This window comes from Wyeomyia smithii, chromosome 3 (assembly GCF_029784165.1).
Source record: "Wyeomyia smithii strain HCP4-BCI-WySm-NY-G18 chromosome 3, ASM2978416v1, whole genome shotgun sequence".
In the NCBI taxonomy this organism is placed as follows: Eukaryota; Metazoa; Arthropoda; class Insecta; order Diptera; family Culicidae; genus Wyeomyia; species Wyeomyia smithii.
In genome coordinates this window covers 95,499,802-95,522,595 of record NC_073696.1, presented here as the reverse complement: position 1 = coordinate 95,522,595, position 22,794 = coordinate 95,499,802, and the positions used below count along the sequence as shown (strand labels likewise).

Genomic DNA, 22,794 nt, shown 5'->3' with positions numbered 1-22,794 from the left:
AATATCTCGGGGTCTGGTTCGACTCTAAATGCACCTGGGCTTGTCATATTAGGTATCTGACACAAAAATGCCAACAGAGGATTAATTTTCTTCGTACGATTACCGGAACTTGGTGGGGTGCTCACCCAGGAGACCTTCTAAGGTTATACCAAACAACGATATTGTCTGTAATTGAGTACGGGTGTTTCTGCTTTCGCTCCGCCGCGAACACGCACTTTATAAAATTAGAGAGAATACAATATCGTTGTTTGCGTATTGCCTTGGGTTGCATGCAGTCGACCCATACGATGAGTCTTGAAGTGCTAGCGGGTATTCTTCCGTTGAAACATCGTTTTTGGAATCTCTCTTACCGGTTGCTAATTCGATGCACAGTTATGAACCCATTAATAATTGAAAATTTCGAGAGGTTGGTCGACCTTCAATTTCAATCCAGATTTATGACTTTATATTTTGACTATATGGCTCAAGATATTAATCCTTCTTCATACGATTCCTCCAATGTCGCACTTTTAGATACTTAGATGCTACATTCTTCGACACCACCATGAAACAAGACATTTCTGGTATCCCGGATCAATTGCGACCCCAAGAGATCCCTAAGATTTTTTCCAATACGTTTAAACATGTTAGTTATGATAGAAGGTTTTACACTGACGGATCTAATCTAGATGAGTCCACTGGCTTCGGTGTTTTCCACGAAAATTTTACCGCCTCCTACAAACTCGATGCTCCTGCTTCCGTGTATGTCGCAGAACTTGCTGCTATTCAGTACTCTCTTGGAATCATCGAAACCCTACCCATAGACCACTACTTCATCTTCACAGATAGTCTCAGTGCCATTGGACTCTGCGATCGATGAAGCCTGTGAAGCACACCCCGTATTTCCTGGGGAAAATACGGCGGTTTTTAGGTGCTTTAACAGATAAAAATTACCGGGTTACCTTAGCGTGGGTCCCTTCTCATTGCTCGATTCCGGGTAATGAAAAGGCTGACTCTTTAGCTAAGGTGGGTGCTTATGATGGCGATATTTATGAAAGACCAATTGCTTATGATGAATTTTATAGCATTTTGCGTCAGAGTAATCACTGCGTTTGTGGCGATGGCTACCATGACATCGAGCATGTTGTTTGGTCGTGTACCGAATACTGTGGTGTTAGGTCCGAGCTTATAGATTCCCTTCGGGCCCGAGGAAAACAACCGAACGTACCCGTTAGAGACATTCTGGGAAGCGGTGATCTCCAGTACATGACACAGCTATACGGGTTTGTAAAAAACGCTGGCATTAAAATTTGATTTCTTTTATCTATTTGCTAGAATACAATTTTTGTCACAAACTGAAAGAGAATGATACACCCGGCTAGAGACACTAAAACGAGGACTCGGTATCTCTATGTTTACGCAGACACCTCAGACCAAAACTGCTCAAATAGAACATCACTGGTTAGCCACGTACAAATGAATACATTCTGTAATATAAAATAGTTAAAAACAAAATTGTAACACCCCTCCTCTCACCTTAAATCCCCACTAGCTCGTAGTCGGCCGCGAGAATAAAAAAAGGCCTCCCTCTTTTCCCTCCTTATTTAGAATTTAAAAAAAAATGTACTTGGCTCAGTTAAACATAAATTGTATCGTGCCGTGTCAAATAAACTATTTAAAAAAAAAATGATTTTGGTCGCATGTTCTAATAAACTGACACGCAGGAATACATGGCGAACATCGCATAGATATCTGACATAATTCGCTATTGTTGACTTGTGAAGTCGCATTGAGTAATAAAGGAACCCATAGTGTGTATTCATATATCGCTTATAGTTTCGTTCCAAATCGCAAATATAAGTTGTGAAGTCGCATTAAATAATGAAACAACTCGGATAAGTAAACAAGCTTTAACAGTTAAAGTCGAATATATGAACTTTTTTAATCGTAAAAGTGTTTTGCTATTTTGGAAATGCACGCATATCGCCTCCACTTTTGTGCGTATAAGCAACATTCGCTGCATCTTGTACGATGTAACTATCACGTATAAATGCACGTACAATGCGATGACTGTTTGCGTTATACGCGTAAGTTGGTTGTCTGGGTATTTTGGCTCAAACAAATCATTTTACTAGTGGATGGTGAGACGGACGGCTACATTTTAGCAGCAGACTTCGTGAGCCCGAATTTTTTTTTTCGATCAAACCCGAACCCGACTTGGACACGAGAATTTTATTTTTATGAAGTTTGACATTAATCCTTTAACCCTTCCAGCTCGAGGTACGATGCTGGCCTAACAAGTCAGTCGTCGCAGGTTCGAGTCCCGGCTCGGGAGACTGTTAGTGTCAGTAAGATCGTAGCGCTAGCCCCGCAATTTTCCTGTACACTCAACAGTTGGCTGCGAAGTCTGTGTATAATAAACAGAAGGTCGAGTTCCGTATCGGAATGTAATACCAAGGCTTTGCTCTGCTTTTGACATTAATCCGAAATTGTAAACCCGGACCCGACCCAACTCGAGATTTTTTTGGGGTCGACTTTTCATACCCATTTGAATCTGACCTTTAAAGTTTTTTTAAACCTCGAACGGTATGAAATTGCATGATAACAATATCGCACGCTACCCTGGGGATTAATGCGGTCTCGATCAACTAGATTAGTTGAGAGAATTCGTTATCGATATTGTTTTCGGCACATTTTGCATGTTGTAGGATAAGTACAACGATACACCGTGCCCCAGTGCTGAGTCGAGAAAATTTCCAGCTCGAAAAGTTCCTCGACCTGATCGGGAATCGAACCCGATATCACAACCGTGTGGGAGAGCTAGCCGACCGACATCGCTAACCACAGAACCACGGGGACCACATACATGATATTAGACTTTATTTTTCTTAATTGAGATGGTGGGATTTCGGGTTCTCAAACTTGTACTCGACCCGAACCCGATATTTTTTTTCAACAAATTCGAACCCGATCCGTACCCCACATTTTCAGGAAATTTCAAACCCCTATCCGACCCAAACCTGCCGGGTACGGGTCGATTTAGGATTTCTGGTTTACTATCAAGAAAAACTCACAATTACTATAACTGGCTTTTCTATAAAGTATCTAAAATAATTTCTTTATGAATGTCAAATTTTCACCATTTTTATATTTTAAGATATTATGTAGTGGTGAAAATCATTTATTGCGATCAATGTTATTTCATTCCTTTTGACACACAGTTTAGTAGTTTTTTTTTGTTATCGTCATTATTGAGGTTTCTGAGGTGGTGGTGAAGATCAGTTCATCAGGGCGCAAAAGCCGGATTATTCATGAGGCTTACAAACTATTTTTAATTCTATTCAAACATACCATGCATCATCCTGTTTCATTAGAATTCGAAATGGCAATTTTGATAAGAACTGCAGAATAGGAGAGATTATTCTAATTTTCAACTCGTTGAATTAAAATGAAATAATCTACTCTCTCTCTTCTACGTTTTGTTAGGACGCAATCTTATCAGAATGACTATTTCGAATTCCGAAGAAGTTGTATGGCATAACATATGTTTGGCCAGAGTTCAAAATAGCTTCATAGCTTCAGTTTGCTTTTGATCGACACTTAGAATAGAGAATTGAAAATGTTGTTGATCTAGTTAATTCGAATTGGAGTACGATTCCAAGCAAGTGTTAATTTCAACGTTGGTAGACATTTCTCGCACAAATGATGAAAGGCCATCATCATTTCTTTGAACATATATCGAATAAAAAAGTTATAATTTATCAACGAAGTGGAATTCGAATTCAGGTGTAATAGTTATCAGGGGATTATTTATTAAATTGCAACAAATTTTCTCCTGCATCAAATTCAACAAATCAGAAAGTGTTGCTCGAGTATCTGCTTTTTTTATGACACTTCGGAAAGGATTAATCTTCCGTGTGTTCTATTGGGCATTACACACATGGTCGGGTGATTAATTGCTTATGTACATGCATGCTGGTAAGCTATGAACCGATAAACGTGCCATCCGCATTTAACAAAGGTCGCCATAATTCCCAGAACCCCTATGTCGAAGTGATAGACAATGGCAGCAGCAGCAGCAGCAGTTACCGGCAAATGAATTGGTCAACTGAAGAATGTGTTTTTTTTCCTGAGCCGTAGACATGTCGAATTCATGGATCCAAGCGAGTAAACAGGAAAAGTGAGCAAAGGGGAATGGAATTGACAGGACAGTGAGTTGCAATAAATAGGGAGGGCAATTCAGCTGGTGTGAAAAGTATCCTGTTAGATTGTGTTGTGGGGGTGGTGGGGATGCTGCATCGCATAACGCTCAATCTCCAGTGGGGCGATCGATGAAGCGGAAAATTGAGCGAAGTGTTAAAGAAATTGATGGCTACCGCTGTGAGCTGGGAAAGCGCTGAAGTGTGCGAGCTTTGAAAAGGCGCCGCGACACCCGGGGATAATTAGTGGGACCTCCACATTAGTAAAAATAGAACTCTGCGGGTGTCGGACGATGATACTAATTTAGCTTGTTATTTCTTTTCGCAGATGAAATCGACCACAGTTTACTACTGACACTTTGGAAGCGTAAAAGAAATTCCGGGCCGATGTTTGCGATGATAGTGATCAAAGTGAAGATAAAACGGTGTGGTATTTGGTGGTGAATGCGACGGGTCGAAGAACCGGTAGTACTGACGATTGAAGTGTAGTTTGTGGCAGACACACTGCTGAAGCCGAGACATTCGCCTCACGATGGGTAACTACTGCAGTTCCGGTCAAACAAAAAAGGATAAGGACAATGCCTCGGAAAAATCAGAAGAGTGAGTATCACTTTCCTAGTTTCGATTTCAACGTAATGGTCAGTTGTTCACCATAGGCTAGGGATGTGCCAAAATTATTTATTGATAGATTATTTCCAGTTAGGATAACAAGACAAGGTGCAGGTTCATATTCGTCACATCAAGGACTTTACTAAAACTAGGGTGCATCCCTATATTTTTACAATTTTATTGATTTGAAATTTAAAACCAGTTCGCTCTCGAAAGATAAATATAAAGAATATTTTGAATGTATGATGATATCGGGAAAATTTACGTAGTATGCAGTGTCATTGGACAGTGAATCATACCTTCTTATTTTCACCCTTGCGCCATTTGGTAAACTATGAGGTGAGGTAACTGGAGGCTGATTCGCACTGCTTGAGCAAACGTGCCTTTCCGTATGCGTTCATATAAATTAGCGTTCATTGACGTTTCCATCAACAGGCGAAATGTAGATGAATATTTTATATCACTCCCCTGTTTGTTTATTTATCTTATCCAGCTCATAATGGACAAATTTGTACGGTACGAATACGCACGGCGGCGGCCCAGTTTGACGTCAGAGCGCATACCTTTTACTACACCGTTAGCGAAGGCTGATGGGGCCGACTGAAAGTAACTCGCGTTAGCGTTGTTTTTGTTGCAGTATTTACGCCATTAAGCATTAATACCTGCGCCACCGAAACTGTTTTATGGCGGTTACGAAACAGTCGTGTAATCTATCACGTTCACGTCAAAGTGCATCAGCAGATGGAGGAGAGCGTTTAGGGAATTCTATTGTTGTGAAGCGTTAGACTGTAATGTGCTGAGTGGTGAAGACAATCGGTTCGATTGGTTCATTCGCTGGCTGTAATCGATGTTACAATTATCCATTAGCCTTTCTTTGTCCAATTGAATCATTACTGTTCAATGTAGTAATAATGGGTTTTGAGAGTATCGAATTGAGAAACACGCGATACGTGTTGTAATGGCTCTGCAAATTATAATGGCATCTTGTTTCACTCATTTGAATGTACCACGAGACCGAGTACGTGACCGTGTATCCTGATTTTACTTGTCTTTCTCAGATCTCCTTCATATCAACTGGCCGATAAGAATAAGGGTAAAGCAAATGACACGAAAGAAGCTCCTCTGGCCGCTCCGGAACCAATATCGGATGGATCCGGTACTGGTCCGATTTCTAACAATTCGACCACCAGCGGGGGCAACACGACGGCAGTGAGTGAGGCTAGCAAAGCTCAGCCTAAATCATTGCAAAATGTGCGATCGATTACGTTAAGTGGTAAGTAATGTTTCAGTTATAGAACTTCAAACTGAAATTCATTCGTTTAATTTATTTAATTTATATTTATTTATTTATATATATTCATTCATTTTTCTCCACAGACTCGACCACGAACAGTCCAATGGCTACGTCACCACCATGTGATATTCTTTCCGTGCATCAGAATCTGCCGCAAACATTAACGCCACTTTATGGGAAACCCACTACCAGCCGGCGAACAGATAAATACAAAAAGATAGTTTTGTACATTCTGGCAGCAGATGATGGTAAATATTTTGTACGATTGATCGAATTTTTTTTAACCTTCGGCAATGTAGGATTTTTTTTTCGAAAATCATCGTGACACCAGCTGTGGTGTATACTTGAGTTCTCTATCTTGCTGGAATGTTTATTTTTTACTCAGGTTCAGTTTTTTACGAGTGAGAAAAGTTCGCGATTCGTTTGGTTCTGATCAGAGATACCAGATGTTTTTGAAAATGCCTGCAACTCGAAAAAATGCGAAAAACACTTGGAATCCTAAAGTCAATACTGGTTTGAAAAAGTGTAGCTTGCTCTGGCAAAAGTTTGTAAAAGTCTACTAATATTTTAGATTTTTCTCTACCCGACTAGTTTCCAAAAATAGTATTGATCAGGAGAAACATTTTTTATATATTTTTGGCTAAAAAAAAATAAATTTTGGATGTGCTTTATTCAGCAATTATTAATATCAGTGAGACGATAAGAAATTTTAAACTAAACTGAGGATTTGCGAAAAAGGTCACCTATACGTAATTTTGGGGCAAGAAGAACACCCGTTTCCTACGGATAGGGGCTAATCCCCACCTGTTCTCTAGTTCAACACATGTCCCTTAATATTTTTACTGGAAACCGATTCCCAAAGTTAAAGAAGACCTGTGGCTTAACTAACCTGAAATACTTTTTTACAAATATGATGCAAAAATGCTCCAGATGGTCTTGAGGTACGATGCTGGCCTAACAGGCCCCTCTTAGTCTACTTGAGGTTTTTCATAGGAATCATAAAAAGTAGGAGGGTGGTATTCAAGACACGACCGCATGACGTTGGACTACGGTATTCTTATATTCCATTAAAACAAATAATAGAGAGAATTGCAACTCTAGTATTTGCTGCAATTTTATCTAACAGTGCATTTCTGGATGCTGAGACGTTAAAACGTTATAAATAATAATATATACTAAAAGAATGGATATCTTTTATTTAATCGCTGTCATTTCATACATATTCGAATCAACCCTTTGTTTGCTGCACTACCAAGACAATCATTTAATTGAGCGAATTGGTAAAATTTTCCTATCTAAGCAAAAAGCAAACTTTACGAAACTATCTGAAATTGGAGCCCAGAACGATTCAACCGAAAATTTTAAATTTGAAAATTGTTTGACATTTAATCGATAAAACTCATGCTAGGTTAGTTCCAGCCCAGCATATAACTTCATGTATTTGAAAAAAAAAACGTTTGGTTCAATAACTCAATATAGCAAGAGCTCAATCACACGTTTTTCGGTAGTTGTTATCAAGGTTTGGGCGAGTGACAGAAAAATATATTAACTTCTTCAGTTGTGATTTAGAGCATTTCTAATTGTTTTGTTATTTTTCACGATAGCGACAAGTTTGTTTCTTTCTCTGTGTGCGAGAAACAAAATCAAAACCGCGCACCGAGAAACAAAAACGAAAATTTAATGAATGCTCATTGAGAAAACTTGCAACTCTTTTTACCAATAACTTATGATACTCAAAAGAACCCGTTTTGATCTAAATCAAATTTCTAGTAAATAAGTGTTGATCATTCATAGGTAGTAATTTTTCCTCGATGAATAAAGACTGGCTGAAGAAGTTAAAATCGCTGCTGTAAAATCAAATTCACAACTGTGTTCGTTAAGACGTTTTAATATTTTCAATGACAATAATAATCTTCGATAAACACCCGCTATAGTTATTCACACACATGACATAACTATCTAAACACGCGTTAAAACTATTCATACACACGCTGTAGCTATAGCTATCCATACACACGCTATTCCTTTCCATACATCCGATACAACTATCTATACACACGCATAAGCTATCCAACCATGTGCTATTACTATCCATACATACGCTATAACTAATCATTACACACGCAGCAGCTATCCACACACAAGCTATAACTATCCGTACACACGCTGAAGATATACACGCAATAGCCATAATATGCTACACATGCTAGTGTCTTACACACGCTATAGCTAGCCATACACACGCAACAGCGCCATCCCTATCATCACAAATGTCATAGCAATACAGATGCACATACGCTATATGTGCACACTGCACACACACCCAACGTTTTCACCCAACGATATCTGAATTGGATTACCGCTGGTGGGGTCCAACTCAGATCGAAGGAGCACCGAACTGAATGAAGAAATGCAGCTTCCCACTTCCTCCGCCGCTGCTGCCTGATACCACCGCTCTGGTTCTGCTGCAGCTCAGTTTGGCCGCTGGAATCAGCCACCGCTGCTGATTATACAAGACCGGCCTGGTGGCCTTTCACATGTTAACTGATGACTGCTATGAGACGACACAGGCTATTATATAGCCCAAAGCAAAAATCCATCCGCGAGCAAACAAGAAGCGAGCTTGTGATTGGTTGAATGTGCACGACTTTTAACACAACTTTTAACTAGTTTAGTATCGAAAACATATTTAAGTTATTATATGACAATCTTGCGCAATATTTCCCCTATCAATCAAGCCATTGGTGTTTAGAATCTGTTCAGTGGTAATGATAAAAGAAGTATTTTAAAACGGTGTTGAAACACCTGTTGCAGCTACCGAAAGCGAGCTCGCTATTGGTTGAAAGCTGTGAGACTGTTTACAAAGTCAGATCGGTTGTATCCGTTAGTGTCGACTGTGCTTGTGAAGAGAGGTGGTGATTGGTTTCTCGGTATGATTTAGACAATCGATGTGATTTATCAATTTTTCAATAGTGTATCTCGAGAAATAGGTTATTTTTGTTACATAAATTCAACCGTAAAAGAATTTCTGATCGGTTGATGCCAAAACCTCGAAATTCTGAAAAGAAATGACTGATGTATAAGCGCTCAAAACCTGACCACTTTTCCCTGGTTTTCCCCGGTTGAATTACTAGAATTTCAAATTCAGGTGCCTAACTTCGATATAGACGTTAGTCCAACGTCAAAACTTATTCAAAAGATCTAAAATTCGGTGCAAACGCCTTAAGAAATGAATTTTTTATTTCTTTGCGTCCTAAAGTTTTACACGGTTTTCTTATTTCATGTATCAGCCAAAGGAGTATAACTTTCTAAGCAAAACGTGATTATTAGAAAGTGTTTATCGTTGTCCCACCTACCTTAAATGAAGATTAAAAAACTGCACGAAATGTGTTAAATGACAGTTCTTACACATACCGTACATGGGAGAACTGTTGCGTGAGTGTGAGTCTTGTGCTTTTACTTTTCGTTAACAGTAAGAAATAAGAGGATAAATTTTGATGCATAGTACGAAAATATGAGCAGTGATTTAGGTGGTGAGACGATTATAGGAACGTTGCGACAAACGGTTTATTTTATGAAATATTTGATAAACTTCGCCAAGTTTACTATTAATTGATTGCTGCCCGATTCCATGAGAGTAGTGTTTTAGTTATTTCTTCTGCAATTTCGTGCACATATGCAGATTTATCTGTATTTTTACAGATTTTCAACGTATTTTCCATACAGATATCTGAATATACAGGCTACAGATTTTATGGAAATAATACAGATTTTTTTGGTTTACTTGAGGTCGCAAATTAAACTTCCTGATATTGTTGAAAAACAAAAAAGGAAAACAAATGTTGTTGAGCGTGTCGGAGGTTTTATTACATTCATTTGCTACGCGTAAAGATATCACGGGATTTACAGGGTGTTAGGGAGCTTGAAATCCCTTAAGAGGTGATATAGGACTTGATTTGATGAAAAAAATCTCTCTACGCATGTGGCCAAAATTAAACTACTGCTGAGTTATTCACTTTTTTAAGTTTTCGGTTATGTTTACCTTTAACGAGATTTAGCGCAAGAAGTATGATAGCTATCTTGATTCTGTTAGGTTCATTGGAAAGCTGAATAAGAAGCACTTAGAGAAGAACAAATGTGAAATCAAATGTTTTTTGGAAACTAAATCGCAATTTTTTGTTGTTAACCAAATTGAACATTGAAGTCTACTCTACAAGTTCTTCGACACCAAACATCTAACACTTTTAGTTTGGCTGCTAATTACTTTAAAAGCAATAAGCTGCGCCTTCATCTAGTGTTGTAAGATTTACAATTGTCTGCTCCATTGTGAAAGATTATAGAGATGAGTACGCTTATACTTTTGTCTCATGCTCTAGCGCTTGCCGCAAGCCCAACTTCTCAGTACAAAGAGAAACAAAGAGTGAAATTGTACGCTATCTCTTTGTGCTGGTGAGTTTCTAAACGGCTGCAGCCGTTCTTCTCAATGTGGAAAATTAAAAGTTTACTCTTTGTACACTTGTAGTGAGCAGATAACATCCCTGCCCCTAACTTATGCAAGGGCATGATAGACAACATTTAACACTTTTTATTAGTGGTTTAATTCGGTTTACTTTCCACTGTTTTGAAGTACTTAGTTTAATACTAACGCTTGAAAACAAGTTTGTGAAGTTAGACGAAAAAGGGAACTGTTTTTTTTATCCACTACGTAACTCAGCCATGTTTGTAAATGGTTACGGTAGAACAATAATTCACTACGATAGTCTCCTTTTTCTTTTTGCCGTAAAATACATTTTTGAGATTTTGGAAATTTCTTTATCATTGAAAAATATTTACAAAAGAAATAGGATTGAAGAGATAGAAATAAAACATAATAACATCGCCAAACGAATGACGTTGTGAATTTCTTCAATACGCGAATGTCATTTTACCATCTGTTCTGTTAGCGAAAGCGGACGGTCGTTCTACTGGAACGCTCACTAACGAGGCGAATCAAATGAAAGTGTTGAGCGTTTACAACCAAGCCTCAAATAACGAAACAAAAATAACACATGCTGTAGGCCGAGGGATTGCCAGATCGTGATTCGAGAAGCAACATAATCCCACATTAGCGTAAACTACAAGTTTGAACACTAAAAAAAGCTTTTCTCATTGATTTAAAAATGGTAGTTTCATGAACAAAAAGCTATTTTTGTGTTAATTTGTGTTATATTTCTAGTGTTCTATAGATAAAGAAAAAAAAAGTTCTAGTGTTGAAAAGTAAATTTATGGTATATTTTTTGCTACAGGTGTGCAATGAAAATGTTTCGGGCAACTTGATTGTGAAAAGTTAATCAAAAAATATTTTTTTTCAAGTATTGTCCATAGCTAACGACATATTTTTGTTATCTGTGGGGAAAGTGTTGGTTTTCTGAGGCTAACAACGAATCATTCCATTCTGTGTCTTCAAATGTTTGAATGGTTTTATTGGGCAACACAGAGTCAGAGGCAGAATGTTGTCATGCTGTAAAATCACTTTTTTGTACCGCTGTTGGCAATTCCACAAAAAAACGGGAACTAACTTTATCGACCATTTTTGATTTCGCTGAAACTTTACATCAGCCCAATGGCATCGCGCCATGTTTCAAGGGCGAACATCTCAACGTATGTGTAAACGAGATAGCATATCACGGCCACTTTCTATATACCTTTTTCTGACAGGTGACAGTGGGCACAAATGAGTTTGAGCCCAGGACATGAGTTCATTGTCATTCACTGTTTCTTGATATAGGGATGCCAATGGCTCGCTTTACATAGACGTTTTTATAGGCAAAAGGTTCCATCTTGTGCTATTGGTTTAATTTTTTGGAACACGACTCATTTTTGTGAAGCTATTGAAAAATGCTATTTTGTGAAGGTATTGATAATAACAAATATTTTTAGGGCCAAAACGGTTTGTTTGATCGGTGCGACGTCGTCGGTAAAGTTGTAGATAACAATTTTGTCTTTCAAAAAAAAAAAAAAAAAAACATTCCTAAAACTAATTATAATTTTTTGTAAAAAAGTTTAAACAAAAATTAAAAACCTAAATTAATCCACCTAGCGGTCAGACCCAGCCTTTCTCATTCATTTTTTATTTGTAAAAATAGATTTACATGAACGCTTCAATCCAATAAATGTATATTCACTCTTTAGGTTCTAAAATATTGATGTTGTAATCTATACATATCAAAATGCAGTCAAGTCTGTCTGTCTGTCTGATTCATATAGGCGAAAACTACCGAACCGATCGACGTGAAAACTTGTATGTAGGGGTTTTTGGTGCCAATAAAGGTTCCTATGATAGTTTGAGACCCCTCCCTCTTCTGGAAGGGAGGGGTCCCATACAAATGAAACATAAATTTCTGCACAACTCAAGAACAAACCAAGCAAATGAATCCGAATTTGACATGTGGATGTTTTGAGGGGTAACTAATATGTCCATAATAGTTGGATGAAACACAATGTTGTGCACATCTCGAGAACTAATCAACCAAATAAAACAAAATTTGGCAGGTAAATGTTTTTAGTGGTAACAAATATGTACATAATGGTTTGAAACCCGACTCCCTCTTCTATAAGGGAGGGATCCCATGAAAATGAAACACAAATTTCGCACAGCTCAAGAACCAATCAAGAAAATACAACCAAATTTGGTATGTGAATGTTTTTAGAGGTAACAAATATGTCCATAATGGTTTGACGCCCCTCCCTCTTCTGGAAGTACATGTTTCTTCAGAAATTTCTGCACATCTCGCGAACTAATCAACTAAATGGAACCATTTTGGCAGGTGAATGTATTTAGTGATAACAAATATGTTCCATAATCGACAGCAGAAAATGACCAAATACCACCCAATATGAGTTTTTCCTTAACCAGTATGCCGTTCAAAATCCAGAAATTGTCTCCAAATGCCATTATGAAATCCAAAATGGCGACTTCCGGTGTCGGAAAAACAGCGGCAAATGACCAAATACCACCCAATATGGGTATTTCCGGAACCGTAATGATGCACTGGAGTCACAAATCGACTTCAGACAACATTTTGAATTGTAAGATGGCAACTTCCGGCTTCTGGAAAACAGCCTAAAATGGACGATTCCCATTAGATATTAGTATTTCTGGAACCAGAAAGATGCACAGAAACTAAAAATTGATCACAGACACAATCTTGAATTTTAAGATGGTGACTTCCGGTGTCTGGCAAACAGCCGGAAATGACCAAATACCATACAATATGAATGTTTTCGGAACCAGAATTACGCCCAGATGACAGAAATTGATTTCACAGGCAATTTTAAATTCCAAAATGACGACTTTCGGCTTCTGAAAAACAGTCCAAAGTGACCAAATATCACCCAATATGAGTTTTTCTTTAACCAGTATCCTAAATACCATTTTGAAATCCAAAATGGCGACTACCGGTTTGTGAAAAACAGCCTAAAATAAACAAATACTATCCAATATGAGTATCTCTGGAACCAGAATGATGCAAGGAGCTAACAATTGACCTCAGGCACCATTTTGAATTGCTAAATGGCAACTTATAGGCAACAGTCGGAAATGACCGAATAATACTCAATATGGATATTTCCGTAAACGTGATGATGCATAGGAACCAAACATTGACCCTGGACACTATTTTGAATTTGAAGACGACCACTTTTAGTTTCTGGGAAACAACCAAAAATACCTCCCAATATGGGTATTTCCGGTGTCTGATTGATGCCAGAAAGTCTGCTGATAATGACAAAATACCACCCAATATGAATATATTCAGAATTAAGGCGATGTACAGAAGCCAAAAGACGAGGCTGTTGTCATTTCGATAAAACCAATCATTTCAAACGATTTGTTATTTGACTTTGATCATATCCTATGGCCGATTCGTCGTGCATTTGCAGACTTCAAACAAACCGCAAGGAATCAATGAACTTGGAACGTTCAAATAGTACGACACCACATTTAAATTTAAATTATGTTGAGGCCACATATATCGATCAAAGCAGGTATAGTTTTAAATAGTCTTTAAATTTCTCTTCTTTCCATAACTTTTGAGCCACATATCAAATTGTTATGAAGTTTGTTATTAGTAAGTTTGAGAGATGACTCGTTCGTATGACACTAGTTATGTTCAAATAAGTCATGTAATCTTTGAACAAATAGACTTTCGTTGTTTTATTAACAATTTAATACATAACGGTTGCTTAAGTTCGATTATAATCAAATGAAATGGGAACGTATAGGGCAGCCAAACTTTGAAACCACGTGTTCAATCATAATTCATCAGTTAACCCTTAACTAGCCCGCTCATCTGAAAATAATAATCAAATCGGTTGTGTAGTTTCTGAGATAATGAAGTTTCGTGATTTTCACAAGTCGGCACATTACAAATGAAGTTACAGTTCGATTACAGTAAAATTGAATAGGGTCTTCTGAGGCAGCTAGATCATTCATTTGACACTAATTTTGTGGGAATCGGGTCGGCCATCTCTGAGAAAAGTGAGTGAGTCACATTTTTGAACATAACAGGTAAAGTAATAATCTGATTGCTAAACAAATCAATAGGGTCTTATGGGGCAATTAGACCTTCCATTTGATACTGATTTTATGAAAATCGGTACAGCCATCTCTGAGAAACATGTGTGAGATGAAACAGTCTTCAGAACACGTTTCTTTTCATAATTTTTGAACCACAAGTTCAATCTTTATGAAATTCAAAACTTGAGGGTTTTCTAGGTAGCCCGTTCTTTTGAAACCAATTTTGTTCAAATCGGTTGTGTAGTTTAAGAGATATTGATGTTTCATGATTTTCACATTTTTGAACATAACCTCTAAACTAAAAATACGATTACAATAAAATTAGATAGGGTCTTATGGAGCAACAAGACCTTTCATTTGCAATTAGTTTCATGAAAATCGGTCCAGCCATCTCTGAGAAAAGTGAGTGAGAATAAAAATCTGCACATACACACACACATACACACACACACACACACACACACACACACACACATACACACACACACACACATACAGAAAATGCTCAGCTCGTCGAGCTGAGTCGAGTGATATATGCCCTTCGGCCCTTTGGAGCACTTTTATACTCTCGGTTTTGCAAGTGATTGCTATACCTTTCTAGGCGAAAGGCAAAAATATTATTTAAAACCTAAATTAATCCACCTAGCGGTCAGACCCAGCCTTTCTCATTCAAACTTTTATTTGTAAAAATAGATTTACATGAACGCTTCAATCCAATAAATGTATATTCACTCTTTAGGTTCTAAAATATTGATGTTGTAATCAGGGATCGTCTAACTACTCAGAGCTGTGCAAAAAATCTTCGTGCGTCTCGCAGATTTTTGTCTCCAATATTTGGAAGGAGTAAGAGACGAAGGAGAGAGAGATTTTATACTTGAGAGTCAGAGATCGGGTGCTACTCATTTTTTTGCGTGCAAAGCACACGCCGTTGGGAGACTGCACAATAATTTCTAGAGAGACGAGTAAGAGCAGTTCGGATTGCACGGTACATTTCGTTTCCAAAGAGACAAGTAAGTGCAGTTCGCATGTCACAGCACTCTTTATCCGTCTCTTTCCGGAGATGTCTCTGTGCAATTATGTGCAATGAAAGCGTTCGAAACTTACTACGAATGTTGCATTAAAATCTGTGTAGGGGGATGAGGGGCATAATAAGCACACGGGGTGAAATGGGCACCCCTCTCATATGCGAAACTACGCATTTTTTAATACAATGTGGTATGTGGAACTGTTCCGTAGTTACTACAGTATATCTTGATGTAGAACAAAAGTGATTCGTCTGTTTAAAACATGGAAATATACTGAAAAAATCAACTTGGTTCCCGGATGTTGGAAAAATTATTATTATTGCGCACTACAAAATAAGCTTATACGGTCGTGGCTCAATCAAGTATGTAGACACATCAATATGACGTATCGGTCGTACCCCAAATTTCACCATCATTGACGTTTTGATTTTAAGCTATAATTAGTGTTAAAATCTCATATTAACTTTAACTATTTCGATAGGAGCGAAATGGTCACCTATAGTTGGGGTGAAATAAGACAAGGTGTGTTGTCACATAAATTTACCTGAAATTCATCTCAGTCGACTTATTTCAGTCGTTCTGTTTCCATAGTCAGTGTTTGTTTACAGTGATGGTGCGAACATATATTAAAAAATCTTTGGAGCCGAATCGGTCAGAAAAAAGGACTGCAGGCAGAATTGGCCACCATAAGGCGCGACGGGACATTTACGAAACAAGCCGCCAAGTATCATGGCAGTTTTGCACTGAAGACAGCCCTTAATTTTTTGTCGTTTTCCATGCTTAAATCAGCAACCGAATTAGGAGCCCATTATGCCCCTATTCCCCCTACGAGTCAGCAGGAAGCCCCAAACGGGCAAAATTTTCACACAGCCGGGCATAATCAGGGTTGCCACTCACATTTTTAAATACATTTAACTACTGCACAAGAAATGTAAAGCTTGCTTAATTTTGTTGGTTTCGTTGGAAAGTCGAGAAAGTCCGTAATCAATATCTTTAAAACGTCGAATTATAGAAAATAAAAAGCACCTAGAAAAGGAACAATTTCCTCTCTTAAATATGTGATAAACATGGGTTTTGTTGTTAATAAAATTAAATTTTAAAGTCTACTGTACAAGATGTTCTTTGACGCCTCTTCATGTTTAGGTGCTATTTATCTTTAAAAGCATTAAGCTGTGCCTTCATTTAGTGTTGTAAGATCAATTTTCTTCAATCTGTTGTTCAACATAGAAGCATACCTTTCAAAACAATAATATGCGTTGTACGATTTATTTTTCACTTATTGAAAAGGTGTGATCCGCATCCTCATACAACACAGATAATCGTTATGCGTGAAAATGTCGAAAAATAAAATCTGTATAACTACAGATTAATCTGAATATGTGGCATCACTGGCTGTGATCAAAAACTCTCTCAACAAAGAGGCACACAAAGCCCAAGAAATTTTCTGAGGTAGAAACTACCGTGACTGCGGGTAATTTTGCGCAGCACGTTTTCCGCGCCCTCATCTTAAAAAACTATTTTTCAACAGTAAATTTTACTAAAACACAGTTGATTTGTGTGCTTTACCATGTGCATAGCATAGTCTGCTATAATAGTACAGAGATTAAGTATGTTTTAGTAAAATTTACTGTAGCAAACAGTTTTATTAGTTGAGTGCGCGGGAAAATGTGCAGCGCAGAATTACCCGCAGTCACGGTACGTCTTTCTGCACTATACTGGGGTAAATTCTGTGAGGTCTCCTGAACGACACGAAAGGGATCCGAACTGCTTTTACTCGTCTCTTTGGGAATTGATGTGCAGTCTCCCAACATCGTGCATTCTACTCGTAAAAAAAATGAGTAGCACCCGATCCCTGAGTAAGAGACATCTCCGGAAAGAGACGGATAAAGTGTGTTGTGACATGCTACCTATACTTACTTGTCTCTTTGGAAACGATTGTACAGTGCAATCCGAACTGCTCTTACTCGTCTCTTTAGAAATTATGTGCAGTCTCCCAACGGCGTGTGCTTTGCACGCAAAAAAATGAGTAGCACCCGATCCCTGGTTGTAATCTATACATATAAAAATGCAGTCCGGTCTGTCTGTCTGTCTGATCCATATAGGCTCGAAACCAAGGTTGTTAATCGATAATTTATTGTAAACGTCGATAACGATACCTGTTATTGTTTATTTTCCTGATGAGACGCGAAACATAAACAAATATGGAAAAGTTTCTTCCTGTTGCCTAGTTATGTTTCGTCTCCAACCGTCCGAAGTGAAAAACACGTTTCCTCACCGATAACGTCTAGTGACTATCGTCATCGCCGATATCGTTAATATTTGAAGACGCTATCGTCATCGTAAATAACGATACCATACGTTATCGGTAACGGCGATGACGATTATCGACGATAATCTATCGTATTAACAACCTTGCTTGAAAACTAACATAACAAACAAACATAAAACATAAATTTCTACACAACTCAAGAACAAACCAAGCAAATGAAACCGAATTTGGCATGTGGATTTTTAAGGGGTAACAAATATGTCCATAATAGTTGAATGAAACACAAATTTCTACACATCTCGCGAACTAATCAACTAAATGGAACCATATTTGGCAGGTGAAGGTTTTTAGTGGTAACAAATATGTTCCATAATCGACCTCAGGCAACATTAGGGATTGTAAGATGGCAACTTCTGGTTTCTGGAAAACAGCCTGAAATAGACGATTCCCATTAAATATGAGTATCTCTGGAACCAGAAAGATGCAGAAGATAAAAAATGATCACAGATACAGTCCTGAATTTTAAGATGGTGACTTCCGGTATCTGGTAAACAGCCGGAAATGACCAAATACCATTCAATATTAATGTTTTCGGAACCAGAATTATGCCCAGATGGCAGAAATTGATTTCACAGGCAATTCTAAAGTCCAAAACGACAACTTTCGGCTTCTGAAAAACAGCCCAAAGTGACCAAATACCACCCAATATGAGTATCTCCGGAGCCAGAATGTTGCAAGAAGCTAAAAATTGACCTCAGAAACCATTATGAATTGTAGGAAGGCAACTTCTGGTTTCTGGAAAACAGCCAAAAATGGCCGATTTCCGTCTAACATGAGTATCTCCTGATCTAAAATGATACACAGCAGCTGTAATCGACCACAGACCCCATTTTGGATTCTAGGTTGGCGACTTCCGGTTCCTGGGAAACAGCCGAAAATGATCGAATTACACCCAATATGGGTGTTTCTTCAACCAGAATGACGCTCAGAGGCTAGACATTATTTTAAATACCATTTTGAAATCCAAGATGGCGACTTCCGGTTTGTGAGAAAACAGCCTAAAATAACCAAATACCATCCAATATGAGTATCTCCGGAACCAGAATGATCAACGAGCTAACAATTGACCTCAGACACTATTTTGAATTGCTAAATGGCAACTTCTAGGTCTAAAATGACCGAATAATACTCAATATGGATATTTCCGTAATCGAGATGATGCATAGAAACCAAACATTGATCCTGGACACCATTTTGAATTTAAAGACGACCACTTTAAGTTTTTGGAATTTCCGGTGTCAGATTGATGCCAGAAAATCTACTGAAAATGACCAAATACCACCCAATATGAATATATTCAGAATTAAGGCCATGTCCACAAGCCAAAAGTCGAGGATGTTGTCATTTCGATTAAAACCAATCATTTCAAACGATTTGTTATTTGACTTTTATCATATCCTATGGCCGATTCGTCGTGCATTTGCAGTTTTTAAATACTTCGCAAGGAATTAATGAATTTGGAACGTTCAATTAGTACGATACCACATTTAATTTATGTTGATGCCACATATACCGATCAAAGCAGGTAAAGTTTTAAATAATCTTTGAATTTCTTTTCTTTCCATAACTTTTGAGCCACATATCAAATTGCTATGGAGTTTGTTATTTGTGAGTTTGAGACAGTTCAATGTTCAATGGTCAGTCATGTTCATTGACAGTCATTGAATTGACAGTCATGTTTTGAGATAATAGACTTTCGTTGTTTTGTTACCAATTTAATACATAACGGTTGCTTAAGTTTGATTATAATCAAATGAAATAGGAACGTATAGGGCAGCCAAACTTTGAAACCACGTGTTCAATCATAATTCTTCAGTTAACCCTCAACTAGCCCGCTCATCTGATAATACTATTAATCAAATCAGTTGTGTAGTTTCTGAGATAATAAAGTTTCGTGATTTTCACATTTCGGTACATTACAGATGAAGTTACAGTTCGATTACAGTAAAATTCAATAGGGTGTTATGAGGCAGCTAGACCTTTCATTTGACACTAATTTTGTGGAAATCGGGTCAGCCACCTCTGAGAAAAGTGAGTGAGTCCAAGTAGTCTCCGGAATATGTTCCTTCTAATAGCTGGATTTCACATTTTTAAACATAACAGTCAAAGTAATAGTCCGATTGCAAAACAAATCAATAGGGTCTTATGGGGCAACTAGACCTTCCATTTGAAACTGATTTTATGAAAATCGGTCCAGCCATCTCTGAGAAACATGAGTGAGATTAAACAGTCTTCAGAACACGTTTCTTTTCATAACTTTTGAACCACAAGTTCAATCTTTATAAAACTCAAAACTTAAGGGTTTTTTAGGTAGCCCGTTCTTTTGAGACCAATTTTGTTCAAATCGGTTGCGTAGTTTTTGAGATAATGATGTTTCATGATTTTAACATTTTGATACATACCCTCTAAACTAAAAATCCGATTACAATAAAATTGAATAGGGTCTTATGGGACAACAAGACCTTTCATTTGCAATTAATTTCATGAAAATCGGACCAGCCATCTCTGAGAAAAGTGAGTGAGAATAAAAATCTGCACATACACACACACACATACACACACACACATACAGAAAATGCTCAGCTCGTCGAGCTGAGTCGAGTGATATATGCCCTTCGGCCCTTTGGAGCACTTTTATACTTTCGGTTTTGCAAGTGATTGCTATACCTTTCTAGGAGAAAGGCAAAAGCTAATTTTCAAAAAAATATTTTTTTTTGAAGTAGAATACTTCTCTTAAGAAGTTCGGCTACATAGGGATGTAAAATGAAAATCATCAGACATTGAATTAAACATCTTATCAGACATTGAATTAAACAACAAATTGTCCTTGTGGTCCCCGGAGTTCTGTGGTTAGCGATGTCGGTCGGCTAGCTCTCCCACACGGTTGTGACATCGGGTTCGATTCCCGATCAGGTCGAGGATCTTTTCGAGCTGGAAATTTTCTCGACTGGGGCATGGTGTATCGTTGTACTTATCCTACACATGCAAAATGTGCCAAAAAACAATATCGATAACGAATTCTCTCAACTAATCTAGTTGATCGAGACCGCATAAGCCCCCCAGGGTAGCGTGCGATATTGTTGTTGTTGTCCTTTTCAGGATGAAATAAAAACCTAATCGAAGAGTTAATGTTTTCTCTCAAATCAATTTACACTTTCAAGAAATTTGGAACATATATATATATATATATATATATATATATATATATATATATATATATATATATATATATATATATATATATATATATATATATATATATATATATATATATATATATATATATATATATATATATATATATATATATATACATATATTGGCAGAGCTGTATGCCACCACGGGTCGGTATTTGGCGATTACCGTAGGCCACGGAAGTGCTAACTGCAAGAACGCAGTCCCGGACCATCAGCGAGAGCTAGCCTAGGTTGTGGTGAGACTCAGGCATTGGGCCGCCGAATTCTCACAAAAGCCACATTATCCGGAAGCAGCTCTGACGGAGCGAATAGTGCCGCTCCCACCACCCAAATGCACTAATTCGCCCATTGGGATTGATGCCAGTAAGTTCCCAATTACGGTAACTGGTCGCAACGCCATATGATAAGAGTCGGATTTCGTTTTCGTACCACGATTCTGGGCTGGCACCTGCGCCGAGCTCCCTTAGTAAGGTCGTGTGACAACGGCTTGAAACGGCGAGACAACAACCGGTGCAGGGGTCTCCGTCCCGTAAAACCTGGCAGGCCTTCCAGTACGTTCCAAATTCATTGCCCGGTGGGAACCGGGCAGGAGTGGGATCAGATGTCCTTTCCTGACTTGCGCCGGTCGGGGGTGTCATAGTTGCTCATAAGGCGCTATGGCAGCCGCCCCTAGCCATGGCCTCACTGCTTCGGCATAGACTACCATGGGACCAGATAGGCGACCACTCCAGTATGGATAAGGATAGCGGCTGGAAGGGGGACCCAATTAACAAGAATGAATTTTGAAAAAAATGAAGATCAACAATTGGGCGCAGATGGGTTGAAAAACCCGTTTGCACGAGGAGGCATCCAGAGGTCTCCGCCGAGAAAGGCGGAGATGGATGCAGTAAAGGACGCCTGCGAAGACGGCAAAGGCAGTACGCCTACCGGATCGACGCAAGACATCGCAGTGGCTGGTCCACTGTTGATAAAGGCGGTCGGAAGACAGCGAGACACGCTACCGAAGGTAGTAGCGCTGTCGGAGCAGCTCGATGCCATAATCGAGTTTGCGAAAAGTCGCACCAACACGACGAAGTACCTGAAGCAGGCTCTCTACATGCTTCGGTCCTCCGTCGATGCTGCGAAGAAGGAGCACGCCGAGCTCAAGGCAAGAGCGGTGGCTGCAGAGAAGAATGCAACGGAGGTGACCGGAAGGGCGACGAAGCCGGTCCAAACGGACACCTGCACGTCTGCAGCGGTTTGCGCCTCCGGGTCAGCCGCAAAAAGAGCAAGGCAGTCTCCGGGGGAAGCCCCCGAGAACAGCAAGAAACGGTTGGTTGTGCTAAGCCCGCGAGATAGCACACCAACGGCTTCCAAGTCCGCCGAAAAGTCTGCCGAAGTGGCAGCTACGGGAAACCCTTGGGTTACCGTGGGAGGAAGGAAGCGCCAAAAAGACAGCAAGCGCAACGACGAGAAGGCGACAAATCGTCCAAAAACGGGAAAGAAGGCGCGAAGCAGGGGCGACGCCCTCATACTCAAGACGGAGGGGTCCAAGTGCTCCGAAGTCTTGAAGAAAATGAGAGGCGAAACCCAGCTCAAGGATCTGGGAGCGGATGTGCGGACCAT

The 22,794-nt window shown here is 38.8% G+C and overlaps 1 protein-coding gene across 8 annotated transcripts in view; it reads left to right on the top strand.

Moving 5' to 3' along the window:
• Nucleotides 1-22,794, top strand: part of LOC129726948 (uncharacterized) — a 66,566-nt gene that overhangs the window by 11,695 nt on the left and 32,077 nt on the right. For 7 of the 8 annotated variants that reach the window (XM_055684251.1, XM_055684258.1, XM_055684255.1 and 4 more), the window contains exons 2-4: nt 4,507-4,778; nt 5,846-6,060; nt 6,165-6,329. In XM_055684251.1, the coding sequence (XP_055540226.1) occupies nt 4,711-4,778; nt 5,846-6,060; nt 6,165-6,329 (448 nt within the window). In that variant the 5' untranslated portion in view covers nt 4,507-4,710. Of the gene's footprint in view, nt 1-3,717; nt 3,958-4,017; nt 4,442-4,506; nt 4,779-5,845; nt 6,061-6,164; nt 6,330-22,794 lie in introns of those variants that run through there. The other variant, XM_055684252.1, reaches the window with a different exon arrangement.